Source organism: Saccoglossus kowalevskii, chromosome 16 (genome assembly GCF_978046115.1).
Source record: "Saccoglossus kowalevskii chromosome 16, keSacKowa6.1, whole genome shotgun sequence".
Classification (NCBI taxonomy): Eukaryota; Metazoa; Hemichordata; class Enteropneusta; family Harrimaniidae; genus Saccoglossus; species Saccoglossus kowalevskii.
Window position 1 is genome coordinate 16057042 of NC_140656.1, and position 15790 is coordinate 16072831.

Genomic DNA, 15790 nt, shown 5'->3' on the forward strand with positions numbered 1-15790 from the left:
GATTTCTGGGAAAGAAATCATAATAAATACATGATTCTAGGGCACAGGCTAATTGCAGGTGACATAACCCTTCTTAGTACAAATAAGATACCTAATAATGATACAAATACTGTAAAATCACACACTTTTGATTCGTTTACCAAGATCATAAATGTAAATTTATTACAAATTACAACTTTATTCCAAAAGCATTTAATTGTTACACAGGCGTTCATGGATGGCTACCAAAGAGATTGGCACATGACCTTGTTTGGAATCGCACAATTAATATACATGGAGGCGCAGGCAGAAACATTGGGATGGACCTGGGAACTGAGTTTCTCAATAATGAATTCAAAGGTGATAATATAACACTAACAGAGGCTGATTAAGTGTGTAGATCTCAAGATGTAAAAAAACAAAAATTATTATATTAAAACAGCAAATTCACATAAAATATCTGTATTCTACATATGTGCACCTCGTTCATGTTTCTCACAACAAAATTTTGGATATATGTCAGTTTTCAGTACTAATGTATTTTATTTACATATTGCACATTGCTCTATACATACAGATACATTGAAGAATTCACGAGGCCGCTATACAGACAAGCAGGTAGCCAGAATGAGCCAGATGGTTGGTAGCTTGGGTCAAGCACTTGGTAATCTATATCAGCACAAAGTAGCCAATACACATGTTGCCACATCTCAAGGTGGGAAATCAAGTTATAAAGCTGATATAAAAAAATTTGTGAAAGAATATAAAGCAGATAAATTATTTGATGTGATACCGGGCAGACAGCATGCCGCATTTCCTGGATATCACCTAGATACCACAGTAAAAAGGCCACAAGCTTTCATCAAACGCTTAACAAAGTATACAACTAAGCTGGAAAATTATAGGGAAAATTTGCCTCAACAATAAAACAGTTAGAGGTAAGTATAAAATATAGTCATATTTTGAGAGAAAACAAAAATAATTCCATGCTGTATTTGGTCAATGTACAGTCACACTCTGTATTATCTGTAGAAAACTTTTCACTGATCCCTGTAAACTTAGATTGTGTACAATTCATGAGAATTGTTATCCAATAGACTAATATCATAAGGAGAGAACTTAAAAATTGGGTATTTGGTTTAATGATTACCGTTACACATCATAACCTTCAGTGCTGGTATAGCTGCAGTGCTTCGATTTTTCATGATTTGCGGCCAGACTAGGGGATTTTACAATTTTTTATAGTGATCACAATAATTAATGTACTGTAGAATACTTTATTTTAGCTTGGAATTTATTTTCGCTGAAGGGATGATTCCGTGAAAATAAAATCCTATATTTCACATTAAACTCATCAAAAATCAGTGAAAATAAATTCCAAGCAAAACGCCCAAAAAGCCTTTTCAGCGAAAATTAATTCCAGTGAAAATAAAGTATTCTACAGTATTCTGCATATAATAAAAAGTGTGAATGCAACTTTATCTAATTTAACACTGCTTTTGTTGTTGGCAGGTAGCCAGAATGAGCCAGATGGTTGGTAGCTTGGGTCAGGCACTTGGTAATCTATATCAGCACAAAGTAGCCGATACACATGTTGCCACATCTCAAGGTGGGAAATCAAGTTATAAAGCTGATATAAAAAAATTTGTGAAAGAATATAAAGCAGATAAATTATTTGATGTGATATCGGGCAGACAGCATGCCGCATTTCCTGGATATCACCTAGATACCACAGTAAAAAGGCCACAAGCTTTCATCAAACGCTTGACAAAGTATACAACTAAGCTGGAAAATTATAGGGAAAATTTGCCTCAACAATAAAACAGTTAGAGGTAAGTATAAAATATAGTCATATTTTGAGAGAAAACAAAAATAATTCCATGCTGTATTTGGTCAATGTACAGTCACACTCTGTATTATCTGTAGAAAACTTTTCACTGATCCCTGTAAACTTAGATTGTGTACAATTCATGAGAATTGTTATCCAATAGACTAATATCATAAGGAGAGAACTTAAAAATTGGGTATTTGGTTTAATGATTACCGTTACACATCATAACCTTCAGTGCTGGTATAGCTGCAGTGCTTCGATTTTTCATGATTTGCGGCCAGACTAGGGGATTTTACAATTTTTTATAGTGATCACAATAATTAATGTACTGTAGAATACTTTATTTTAGCTTGGAATTTATTTTCGCTATTTTCGCTGAAGGGATGATTCCGTGAAAATAAAATCCTATATTTCACATTAAACTCATCAAAAATCAGTGAAAATAAATTCCAAGCAAAACGCCCAAAAAGCCTTTTCAGCGAAAATTAATTCCAGTGAAAATAAAGTATTCTACAGTATTCTGCATATAATACAAAGTGTGAATGCAACTTTATCTAATTTAACACTGCTTTTGTTGTTGATAAAAACAGGCTTTTCTCATAATAGCACCAATAAGACATGTTTCAGGTGACAGGTAATGCTCAAGTGTGAAATATTTGTCCTATCTAATGGCTATAAAATGCTTTACATAACAAACAATTCTACTACACTAGAAAATTCTTCACATCGAAGATTGATTTGGTAATTTAGTCCATTGTCAATAGACACCTGAAGATGCTACGGATCTACTTGATGATGTTCCAGTTGCTCATATGATAATACTTAACAAGTCAAAACACAATTTTGTTGACAACTTTAATTACAACTTTAATTATTTTATTTATAAAACTAACATGTGCTTCTAATATTGTACTATCATTTTCCCTTTCAAACAAAATCAGTGGTCATCTTGTTTATTTCAACGAGAAAATTGGTAACTTAAAGCATCTTGCATCTTTTCATATTTGACTTAAAATACATTTTTTTTGGCAATTGCTACAGCATGTAGAAAATTCACAAGTACAACTACCATCATTAATAGCCCCTACGCAGGGATCTCGCTGGGCCATCACATCTAATGAATGAAGGTCCATCCCACTTACCACGAGCTGTTTCAAAATACTGTGACGTATGCAGGCTCCTGAATTAAGGCTTTTACACAGTGACAGCATGTCATCACTAATACGTCTTTTATTTAGACTCACCTTGGTAGCATAGAGGTGTGCTTGACCAATTCTGCCATCTCTGGCACATCTGCCAACTTGCTGCCAGTAAGCTAGTACAGTTTTACTAGCACCCCAATGAATAATATGATCTACATCATTGATTTGAACTCCCATGCCAAAAGCAATTGTGGTAATTAAACATCGAATTATACTATCTGTTTGTGGAAAAACACTGACTATTTTTTTTTCTGTATCGGCATCAATGGATGAGTGGAACATGTCAACAAGACGATTATCTATGATGTGGCTGTCACCAGACCAAGCTTTATCACCTAATTCAGTCATGACAAATTCGTAGATGTCTGCCACTTGTGTCATGGTCCTATGAGTAAAGAACCAAAGAGAACATGGAAAATTAGTATCAGACAAGCTATGAGTGTGTTTATAATTGTGTTTATAATCATTCATTAGCCGTATTTATGGATGCTTATGATTGTCCTATATTTTTACTGAATGTTAATCTGTGGTCTTATTTCCTGTTAAATAGGGGGGGGGGTTATTAAGTAATCATATATTTCATGTAATGCTAAATAGAGTGAAACTTAATGCTATTTTTTCTGAATAGTTATGGGGTTTCAATCAGCAGTAATATAATTTTTTAATAGATAAGGTGTCCCATGTTATTTTTCTGGATAGTTGAGTGTCACATTCAATGCTCAGTCAAATTTCAGGTAGCATTTTGTGATAATTACAGTGAAGCTAATCATATTACTGTCATTGTCCTTTCTCTTAAAAAGGCTATAAGCCATAAGGCTATGAATACTCAACAGTCAGGGACCTTGTGTGGTACATTATATTCTTTACCAAAATTGTTCATGGAAATAACTTAGTGAATAGTTTTGACCTTTTTGATAAAAATAATTTTGGCTTTTTATTGAAAATGGCTAGATAATGTGCTTTCAATAATTCAAACAGCTGTAGCTGATTCATAACAACCACCAGATTTACCCTTAATTTATAAAACCTTGGTGATATGTATGCTGGCCATGTCATGCAACTACTGTATTTTCTCTATTAGTACCACATCAACATGATTATAATGTAAATTCTATTAACCATTTATCACTGGTTTATGGCTGCATGGTTTTGATTGATTAGAAGCCGATCAGAGATTGTGTTGCAGGTTTTATTAAGGCACTGCAGAATGATTAGAGAAGACAAAAGGCATGTATACCACATATATCTGGTCAAAGTAGGTGATCTATAAAGTAACAAATACTAATTTTGGATTCTTTGCACTTCCAGTGTCAATGTGCATCTAATGGGAGCAATAGGGTATCTAAAATCTATTTCATGACTTAAATTTCTATAAATGGAAAAAGGAAGGCTGACCTGCAGTATATTATAGCTTTTTTTGCCTTTGATCCAAAAGTAGCAATATGCTGTGTATACCAAAGAAGCTCTTCATGTATTTTCATACCTGATTGTGACTTATAATATAGCTTTATATTAGGCCTGAAAAACACATTGGAGAGAGTGGATTATTCATGTCATATTGGTGTCATATTAATTAACATGATCATAACTTGTGTTATAGGTTTTACAGCTTGGATGAATAATATTTGGGCCAACAGATCATTTTCCATATCAGCAACAGATAATTACAATGTGATTGGTGTCACTGTATTAAAGCATTGATTGTTCTCATAAAGTTGTATGATTAGAAAAGTTAATGTTGTCTGTAACATTTAACATTTATGTCTGTATGAATATTATGCTACAAATTTGACAATAATTTTCTGCATTGATGAAATGGCCAAAGTTATTCCAAATTCAAACACATGTAAATTCTCACCTGTCAGGAACAATGGCAACAGTCTTCACCTCCTCCTCATCCAACAGTAAAGTTGACAAAATATTCTGTCTCATAGACTCTGTTGCAGTTGCTGTCAAGACTAGTATTGGGCAAGTTGTAAGGCTACGAAGCACAGTAACTTGCTTGTAACTAGGCCTGAAATCATCACCCCTATTTATGAGAATTGAAAAGCGAATACAGTTCAGCCACATATTAGGAACCACAGTTGATTTATTTTATTGTTAATTTACTTATTAAAAATGTAAATCAACCAACTCACCATTCCACAATACAATGTGCCTCATCACATGCCAAAAGACATAATCTTTCTTTGTAATGGGCATTGCCCAACATTGTCCTCCAGGGATCTCGTACAATTGACTCCGGGGAGCAAAATACCACACTGTACTGTCCTTCAATGATATCTGTTTAAGAATTAATTTTGTTAAAGAAAATCCATTTAAAACAAACTTATGGCATTGTATATGTTGCTCATTTTATGTTCAGGAATTAAATTAATAAAGATAATGATTTGATAGTTAATATTAAGTTTGAAATAAAATATTAATTACTAGTTTTGAAAAGAACATAAATTGTAAATATTCAATTTATTGGAGATGGTACAAAGAATGTTTTTCTATTTACTTTTTATGTCTATGGATGACATTTCAGCCAGTTGCATTATACTGACAGCCTTCACTCCCCGCTCTCTCCATATTGTCATCTGATTGAGCATTAGACTCCTCAATGGGGAAATCACCAAACCGATGTGTGGATTTTTTTCTGGGTACATCTAATAAATTCAATAAAGAAGAATTATCCTTTGTTGATATTAAATATAATGTTACTATTATAAATTTCATGGATGTTTTTTATATGAAATGAAAAATGGTTGAAACAATCTGACCAATCGCAACTCATTAAAGGATTTGGGAAGGTCAATCGGCCAATGATTGCAGGTAGCATGCAGAAGATTGTGGTTATTTTTATGTGTGTTACAAAATTGATCCTACAGCCATTTAAAGCCATGCATCTTCAATGGGTAACCATTCCATATTTTATAAATTCATTCCATGAAATTCACTGTATTAATCTCCTTGAAATTGACATGCCTTAATATATTATAATAATTATATATGAGAATTTAATTAAACAAAATCTTACCTCATCCACTAATAGCTGAGGTACAACAAAGCAGTCGCTTTTCCCAAAACCAGTTGGTAGAACACCAAATGTGTGCATATTTTCAAGAGCAACACTATTAAAAATAATTTTTTGCTCTTCTTTAAATTCATAATTGAATTTATATTTGCTTTTTACCAGGTTAAGGTTATCCATGGTGAAAAAACGAAAGTAAAATTGAAAGTGCTTGTTGGCCAGAGGGATGCTGGGAAAATTGTAATTTTTTAATTTTTTTTTATTAAATAAAGTAAATTCTTAAGGCAATTTATTTATTTATATATTTATATGTTTATTATTATAAAAGTTGCATGAAATTGGCTGATACAATAATTTTCCGAAGAAAAAAAAATCTACGCACATGCGTTTGATAAGTTGATGCTCTTTTGTTTCAACGGGATTTGGCGCAAAGGCTTGTTGGTAATCTCGAAGAACAAGATGGCGGCGTACATTTTCTGTTGATAGATAGAGTTTCGTTGGAAAATTTCGGTTTGATCGACACTTGCAGGAAATCGTCTGTAATTTCGCTTTCAGATGAGGTATTTGTAATAGTTTGACGTATCGGCCTACTTATTTTTTGGTTGCAAAGCTAAATACCTCTTAAATCGCCCAAAACAGCCCTTCACATAGTGTCGAATCCCCGGTCTATGCGACTTCTCAGGACTGTGGGGACCGAATGATCAGCGGAAGAAGGCCAACCTACAGGACTGTACTCAGGGCTATAGTATATCATAGCTTGACCGTGACAAATTTGCCGATCCTCTACAAAACATACTGCCCAAAAATATTTCTAAAAGTTCATTATTAATCAGAGTATGTATCCATGCTATGTACTCTATTCAAAGTCTACGAAATGTGAACATAAAACGTGAATGTAATACTTACCCGACAAGACGTCTTGCCTTCAATGAGTGTGCTCTGACTTCCGTATCCCAACTAGGTCAACGGTCAATTTGCATACCGATGCGCGTGAGCACAACGGGCTTCCGGTAGATGCGCAAAAAAATCCCGAACGTCAAAATACCATAAAAGACACGCATACGCATCACAGGCTTACTGTGATTTTAATTCCTTTCCACGAAACAATGAATATAATGTCTCATCTTTCGAATTGAAAAGCTCACGCCTATTTGCATTCTCATGCACGGTCGGTGTACAAACTTTGTATTCTCGAAAGGAGAGTTAGAATTAAGAATTAACAGAATACTAAATACCTCACCTTGCGAATCTCGTTGTGATCGTCCATGTAGAAAACATTCGCTCGTACTTGGAAGCCAGAAGGAAAGATTCAAACAGAGCTATATCTATTTGGGGGGGGGGGGCGGCAAAGGGTAATTTTGTAAGCTGCAATCAATTGTTTTTATTTTCGTAATAATGGGCAAGGTGTAAAATGTAATCAGCTATTTTATTCGTCCGTAATTTTTACAAAGATCTTATTTTTTGTTTTGCAGGCATATATTAAAGCGTTTTCAACATTAAATGTCGCAATTCTTACGCAATTTCCAATTTTGATTCTTAAACGCAAATTATCAACTATATTATTAGAATGTAATTACGAATTTGCTTTATCTGTAAAGTGTAAAAAAACATTTTTTTAATTGGAACTTTCCTTTTATTTTCTGTAAAAACGTGAAATGCATTTTGTACCAGCTATCCCCCTTTTCCCTCTAATTACTTATTACTATTCATTGGAACTCGTAGCTTCGTCTGCTCTCTTTTGGCTCGTTCGATTGTACTAGCTGAAATGAGTTTTGAACAATATTTTACGCTTCAAACTAAAATATATTTTAAATCTAACTATCTGTGTTGTTTAGATGCGCCATAAGCCTGTTATAGGCTTAATCATTGGACTCTTTTTACAAAGGCTTCTTTATAGTAATATGTCTATTAGTGTTGTGTTGTGTTGTGAACTAATTATTTTCTGTGCGATTGGGATTCACTACGTTGGCGCCTTTATGAATGGCGTCAGACAAGTTGGCATGTTATCATTATTTAATGTGTATATAGATGGACTGAGCGATTTCTTAGTATTTTTTTTTTCTAATAGTGAATGAGTATGATAGTTATTTTATGTATTATTTAGTTTGATATACATGTTCTTATAACGCAAAATCAACAATTTTTAGAACCATTGATGATTCAAACACATTTGCATTAAAACAAAATATTGAAAAGTAAAAACGTGAACCTGTATTCATGAATCATTTCTATAAAACTGGTAAATAAGATGATCTCAGTTTGGCTATGTCAAACAAACACGGGAAATTAAATTGATTGTTAATGGCAATCAGACGATGTGAATTAAAACGTTGATAATGTTATAGAAAAAACATCAGTTCCGTTGATGTTATTTTTTCAAAATCACCAAAGTAGAAATAACATACACAACCGTAGATCTATAACATACTTTGTTTTTCAAAGCTGCCGAAGGAATCATAGCACAGCATATTCAAATTTGTAAGTGGAAGATATATAATATAAACTGTGCTATATATAAGGTGTTTCAAACCATAATGTAATCATAAAAATCCTGCATAGCCTCCATTGAAAAATGTTCTAGTTCTATGTATTTCAAAAAACTAAATGTTACTATTTTTTCTTCAGTGTCATATTTGTGCATCAGTCTTATCAACATAAGAATGAATATTTTAATTGTATTCTTGAAAACTACAAAAACCTTAAACAAATTAATTTAATAATATTTTAATATAGCAGAGTCGCTGGTATTTGAAACGCGATCATTGATAGAAATTAGTAGCTGTCCTAACCCAAATGGCCAAATATGTTTGAAAATGGACATGTTGTATCTTGTTACGACAATCATACATATATTAGAATTAGAATCACACTCATTGGATTCAAAATGGCCCTACAATATGGCAGAGTTAGGGAGCAGACTGAAAACTATCACTATTAAAAACTTCAATGGAGTATCTACAAAAGTTTGTTTCGATAATAACAATCCAAATTGGAATTAGTGCTCTCTCATGTTATGATGCAATAACAATTTTTTGGGTTTCTCTATACTTCAAGTCTCATTCTATACAGTGTGTCAATGTGGCCAATATGTATTGTATTTCTTGTTGAAGGATGTTTATGTGATCGGAGAATTTTACCGAATTCAATTCACCTCTTTTATGACAGATACTTTTTTCCCATGCAGTTTTACTAGGTGACTTATATAACTTATACTATCAGTTTTATATTATTTTCTCCTTTTTTCTTCTACGAGAGATGAGCGTTTTTTTTTTTTTTTTTTTTTTTTGTATATTTCTATGTAGAATGAATTATTTTTTATTCATCACTGTTTATTAGTATTGACCTTTCTGTGGTTTTTAATCAAATTGTTTACGTACATTTACACGCTATGCAACTATTTTCCTTACACTCAGCGTTGTTTTTTTTTCATAGCGTTAAAAAAATACTCAACCATGTGATAAATCAATGTAAACACTTCATCTATTTTAACTTTTTTTGTGTAATAAACAGAGTTAGTTTGCAAAATGCCGTGTAATCATTAGCGTAAGCAGTGTGAATGGTTATCCGTACTTGTATGTGAACACCCTCTACCGTTCATTCAGAAAATCCATTCGGGGTGTGACGTCATTGCTCGTACAATTACAAAAAATATATGCTTATTTGTGTTAATTAATTCACGACGACCTCGTTTCCCCCTCGATTTCAACATTTAATTTATGTTAATTTATGCAAATGATTCCATTGTGACGTCTAATTCAGACTATTTTTTTTATAGAAATCATAATTTATGATAATGTATACAAGAATCCTATTGTGGCGTCATAATTATGCAAGATTCTCTATAGTGTGGACTAAACTACTAATATCATAATGACCGCATATATATGCCAACTCAATCTCAATGCATTCATATAATAGATTTCTCTCTAAATCAGCTGGTGGAATAATTATTAGAAATGATTTCCCCATCAATGGTCAGTTGGAAAATTGTGAAATTTAAGTAGGTGACATTTGCCAGTGCATACGGTAGCGAGTCAACAGTGCCTGACAAAGTCTTTTTTTCAAGGAAAACTTATATATCATCATAGCCTTCCTCAAACAAACCATCGTCTAATGACTTTTCAGCCTTCTTTATAAGCAAATAACACCTAATAATCGAGGTTTCGATGTAAAATACTGGCTTTGCTATGTTGTTTTTGCTTATGCAGCCAAAACAATGAATGACAGAAAACCGAGTCGTCTAACAATAAAGGTACGCAATCCATGATAGGCCAGTACTCTTGGCGGGAATTTGACACGTGTTTACATTGATAGGCAAAGCAGCGCGTATTTGCATATCACGTGGGTTCTTTCATTGGCTGAAGTTTGAGGTCATTTTACCAACTCCGGGATGCCGAAGCTTCGTAACTGTCAGTCACAAATGCGCAGTCACTGGAGTAAGTCTTTCTTTGGCTTGGTCTGGAATTTGTAATTTTCAAGGGTTGTTACAAGTTTTCGGTTGCTGCTGTTGTTTTGTTGTTTGTCATATGCGGCAAAATTTCAACTATATCAACGCATTTTGCTGGTTATCACTAGTTTTGATAACTCTCATTGTTATTTATGTTCCGTAACGATTTTCTCGAAGAATAACCCGTAACACGTGTATGTAAAGGGTGGTGGGAAAATACAACCGGGCTTCATCTTGCTGGCTGTCGCTGGGTTCTATGGTTTTCATATTTGTCATCAAAATCATTGACAGTCCTGCTCTGTCAAGAATTTCTAGCAGAATATTCTTAACGTGTTCTTCTCCTGTTGTTGTGCTTGATGCTTTCATGAAGTCGTCATTTCGGTTTTGTTCAGATTGTCTTGCATTCTCAGCATCTGGTAAATCACTCGCAAGCATTGTTTATGAAATGTAATGGGTTCTTGCTTACTATACCAGTCATCAAGGTTATTGTTATCTCTGTTCTGTTACATTCACACATGTGGTAAATCACTACAAAGGTTTATTTACAAATTGTTGATACTTGTCCAGAAACTTTTGTTTTTCCATAATCAGAAAAAAGGGTGACAGACTGGTAACCAGCTTTTATCAATACTTCTGCACATCCAAGACTTGTACACTTGTTTATTCTTAATTGTCACGCACATTATACATGTTGAAAGCAATGTCAGTTTGTTTTTCAGTTTTGAATCGTATCGAAATAGGTTTGTAACCTGTTGGTCTGGATACATTTTAATATTAATTATGTGATTTTAAAGAATGGCCATCTGGCATCAGTCTTTATTTTAAATATGGTATATTGATCATGGTTTCGCTATAATTTAGTCTATACTTAGATGCACGCTGATTTTGATCAGATCTACTGATAGTCCACTGCAAGTATTCTTGCTTCTTGACATACACTATATCTTTGATATACAGCTCCTGTTTTGTCAATATCATAATGCACGTCACGCTATTTTGCAGTAATATCTCCAAATATAGGATATTTAAATTGTCGCGTGTTTATATTCCTAAAGCAGCATCAGTGTATATTCTCGGGTCTATTTGAAACAACTATTGCCGAAATTTGGTCACAAAAAGTATAGCATAAATGCTTTATACCGTTATTTTACTTAAATCACTCAAGTGAACTAATGACTGCGAGCGTTGCTTCGGGGATCACAGTACAATTCGAGATGTAATGTTAAATACATCTTAACCCCGAGGGGCTAAGCCCCAAACTACCTCAAACTAAAAATTATATTGTAAATAATAAGTGTTGTAAGGTCGTGTCACCTTTATGTGCATCAAATCTGATATTGCCGCTTTAGTCTCCAATAAGTAACATAAATATGATTTTTGTTCTCATGAACGACACAGTTGATAATAGTTCAAAAACAAAATGTGGTTTCCTGTACTTGGATAATATGACTAATAAAATAACGGGCTTACCACATGCAGAATGTTTCAACATTTCAGTTATTGTATTGCCATTCAGACATGTTGAATGTACATTATAAACTTGATGAGACGGCTCTCTATTTATTATGTTTTAATGAATTGTTTGCTTGTCAATGACTACCATTTTAACAGGTAACTAGTTTGTTGACTACAGTCAGGTTAACTTGTTGAAGTTCTGTTTGATCGTGTCAGATGTTGAACTGTGTGTGGGTATACCATCTTCTATGCTGAATTTATGTTATTTGTGCATGCCAAAATCACTACATGTTATGACTAAAATCAATTATTCATTCACACCATGTATGTGGTTTATGTTCGAAATCCCCCTGAAGGAGTCTCTGACTGAAAAGTTCTCCATACTGTTAATACTTCATGATTACAAAGATGAACAGTTTACAACAGTGCATCACTCTTGATACTTTACCTAAACTAGCCAACAAATCAATCCTATCCCATCTTTGAGGTTACATTTGTTTATCAGTTAGTCTCGTCCCTGTTGCTAAGTATTCAATAAACAGCAAAAATAGAAAATTGTTTATGCATTTAAGTCGTGGAACAGTACATGTTCATGATAGACCTACTGTTTAGAGGTTTTGAAATAAGCGTATTTCAGTAACTGATTTTCAAGTGTATTTGCTTGATACGAGACAATCATCTCTGCATTGTCGTCGTGTATATACGCAGCAACAATACGTACACATGTAGATTTGTAATTGTCTAGGTTAGACCTTAAGACAAGATTCAAATTGAATTCTATGCACATATGCACATATCGTAGCATTTACTATTAAACTATATTATGACCATGCAATATGTATTTCGACCATCAACATCAACAAGATGTGCAAACATTGCAACAGGTACTGCGCAAAGAATCAAATATTACAGGGTAGGCAAAATACATGTAATATAATGTGAAAGGAAGATATTTGACCACATTTAACTTTGTTTCTGGTAATACTAGTGTATATCTCCTACCTTTGATATGTCATGGTGTACGAGAGTGTATTTTAACATTCTACATCCAGTGCACACTACTAGGCAATTGATACATTATGCTACATGGGAAGAAATTGTAGTAATATTCCTCATTATGTTGGCTAATGCATGATAAAACATGTGATGTGCACCTAATTTATGCGATATTTGTCACAGAATTCACTAGTGAAAGAGGTGGGTGAAATATGGCACTAATTCAATGCATATATACCTGGGGTCAAATAATGTGATATTTGTCACATAATTCACTGTTACAAATTATATCTAATTAATAATCGTCCAGTAAAATAACTAAATTATACAAATATTGCACGACAAATCTTCCTAAATGAACATTGTACTTGTTCCTTTTTCTTGTGTATTTAGTGACAAAATATTCACTATCATTCTGATATTCATTCTTGAAGAAACAGTTGAATCTTCGACATAAAATGAACAAATTAGGAAAATGCACAACATTCCTTACTGTTAGCCAAGATAATACATATACCAGTTTTAATCAATCTTTTTGATTGTTCGCATTGGAGGGTGCACCCCCTCCTTCCTGGTGTGAACCAATTTCAACCCATTTTCCTCAACTTGTTTTCATGTAATCGGTCAAGAATTTGAAACCACTTGTTCAAATTCACTGACCTCCATGGAAGTGGCTTGACTTTCTTGACTGGGGAATTGCAATGTCGTCATCGTCACCAGATTCTGCTGTCTCCAGCGATGAGCAGTGTTCGAAATTAACGTCGGTCCGTCGGCCTCACGCAGACAGTGGGTGTAAAGAACCTAGAGCTGTGAAAAACCATTAGTCCTTGTGACCGACCATACATTTAAAAAAACGTTCCATTATTTAGTTATGATTGTAAGACCAAATATATAATAAATATCGATAGTAACTCCAGAATTGTTTCAAAATTGCGTTTTCTTGCACGTTTGATCAACAAATGGCATCACTCATCGACCTGGGCATACGAGTCATAATTCAAGCTTGCCGAATGATCGCAAAATGCGCCGATCGTGGGAACTGTAACAAACTATCTGATTGGTTGTAGGCCGATCAAGCCTCCGATTCAAACCAATAGAATTCGCGCTTACATTTTATGTTCCGCCATCTTTGATTTGCATCAAACACGCTGAAAACTACACAAGAAAGGCGTGACAAACAGCAAGAATACGAACGGTCTAGGCGTAAACCACGCACATTCCAAATTAGCTGGCAGGCGGAGTTCAAAGACTGGTTACTTTTTGATAACAACAAGGTGATGTATTGCCGGCCTTGTCGAAGATTGTGCAGCAGAATTGATCCTTGTAGAAGCTGAGGCTGACGCCAATGATTGTGAACAGGATGCAAAATACATGTCAGATTCAGAGTCGGCCAGTGATCATGAGTGTTTTTTCTGAAGATTTTGATGAGTTTAGTGACGATGAAAGAAATGATGATGACCTCTTTGAGGCTGCAGATAATATATCTGATTAATTAGTAAATAAAGGTTTTGCAATTGCAAGCTTGTAATTTAAACATAGCTTACAATCAAAAGATAAAGATACTATTATATCCCTCCATGTGTACTTGAGTAACAGTAAATGAACAAACAAAAGAATACACTCAGTCACACTTATTTAACTTTTTATTTACCCAACTTTCGCAGACTTAATTTTTTAGTTATTCATTATTAACTTTATTACATTTTAAACACCAAATTAGAAATGTAAAATTTTCTACACGGTTGTAATAAAGCTGTTATCTTATCTTATGTATTATCCGTTTAGTATTTGTTTGTTAAATATCAGGGCCTACAGTTAGCTAGAAGGACCTACAGTTTCAATTAGACATAGGTCCTTCGGGCCTTTTATGATTTTCATCTAATTTCGAACACTGGCGATGAGTTTGGGTCTTCTGAACTCATAAACTCAATTCATGGTCAATTACGATTCTGCTGAAATTCTCCTAATTACTTTAACCCTTCTTCACTTTGATGGCTAAACACATCTGATTAATTCTGAAACTCCTTTCATATTCATTATGCTGTTCCCCGAGTTTTTACACTTTTGGGAAATTCTTTAGTTTTGCTTTTCCCTGCTTATTTTACCAAACACGACATGCTTGCATGTATATGTCTACATGCAACTGCTTCAGTTATTGTGATGAACTACGACTGTATATTTATGTATGACAGGTCGACATCTTTGATTAAGCCTGAACTTTCTCATCAAACACCAACCATGCTTAAAGTTCTGTACTACCATTCTCTGTGGCAATATATCGTTGGTAATTTACAATAGTCTATTGAGCATTCTCGTAATTAAATTTACTCAGATGGTTAAAGCAGTTTGCGCCATGTACTGGAATGAAATAAAATGCCCAACAACCTCAGCGAATTAAGATTATTCAATTTTTGACACGCATGATTTGCCGCGGATTGGAAATAGTCTTTACAATCCAAATCGTGATCATTAAACACTTGTGTAGTATTTCACATATCATCGCCTGTGCAGTATTATCTGGCTGTCTGTCATTCATATATATTATGGAAAAAGAAATAAATCAATACAAATTAAAAATTAATATTGTCAATGAACCAAATGAACCTTGATTTCTGTATCTACCTTTTTGTGGGGTTGGTATTTCTGTACAAAGGTAATAATATCAATAGGGAAAAGCTGTCCTGTTCCTGGCAAATGCGCTTTTCAATTTATCCCATTTGTTTGAATAAGTTTTCTCTTACATCATAGCTAATGATTCTTGGGGCACTAACACCATGTTACGCTGGTTTTCCGTACTTAAATAGTAAACTGACTATTGCCAATAATGCTGAACCAATAAGCGCTGGTACAAATTCCCCATGTTG

The 15790-nt window shown here is 33.9% G+C and overlaps 1 protein-coding gene across 1 annotated transcript; it reads right to left on the reverse strand.

Moving 5' to 3' along the window:
- Nucleotides 1-2522: 2522 nt before the first annotated feature.
- LOC146733695 (bifunctional 3'-5' exonuclease/ATP-dependent helicase WRN-like) lies at nt 2523-6244 on the reverse strand. Its single transcript, XM_085491125.1, has 6 exons — nt 6035-6244; nt 5516-5663; nt 5151-5295; nt 4871-5041; nt 4408-4530; nt 2523-3397 (listed from the first exon to the last, which is right to left on the reverse strand). The coding sequence occupies exons 1-6, from the start codon at nt 6206-6208 to the stop codon at nt 2809-2811; spliced, it is 1350 nt and encodes a 449-aa protein (XP_085347251.1). The 5' UTR covers nt 6209-6244; the 3' UTR covers nt 2523-2808.
- Between the last annotated feature and the right edge of the window lie 9546 nt (nt 6245-15790).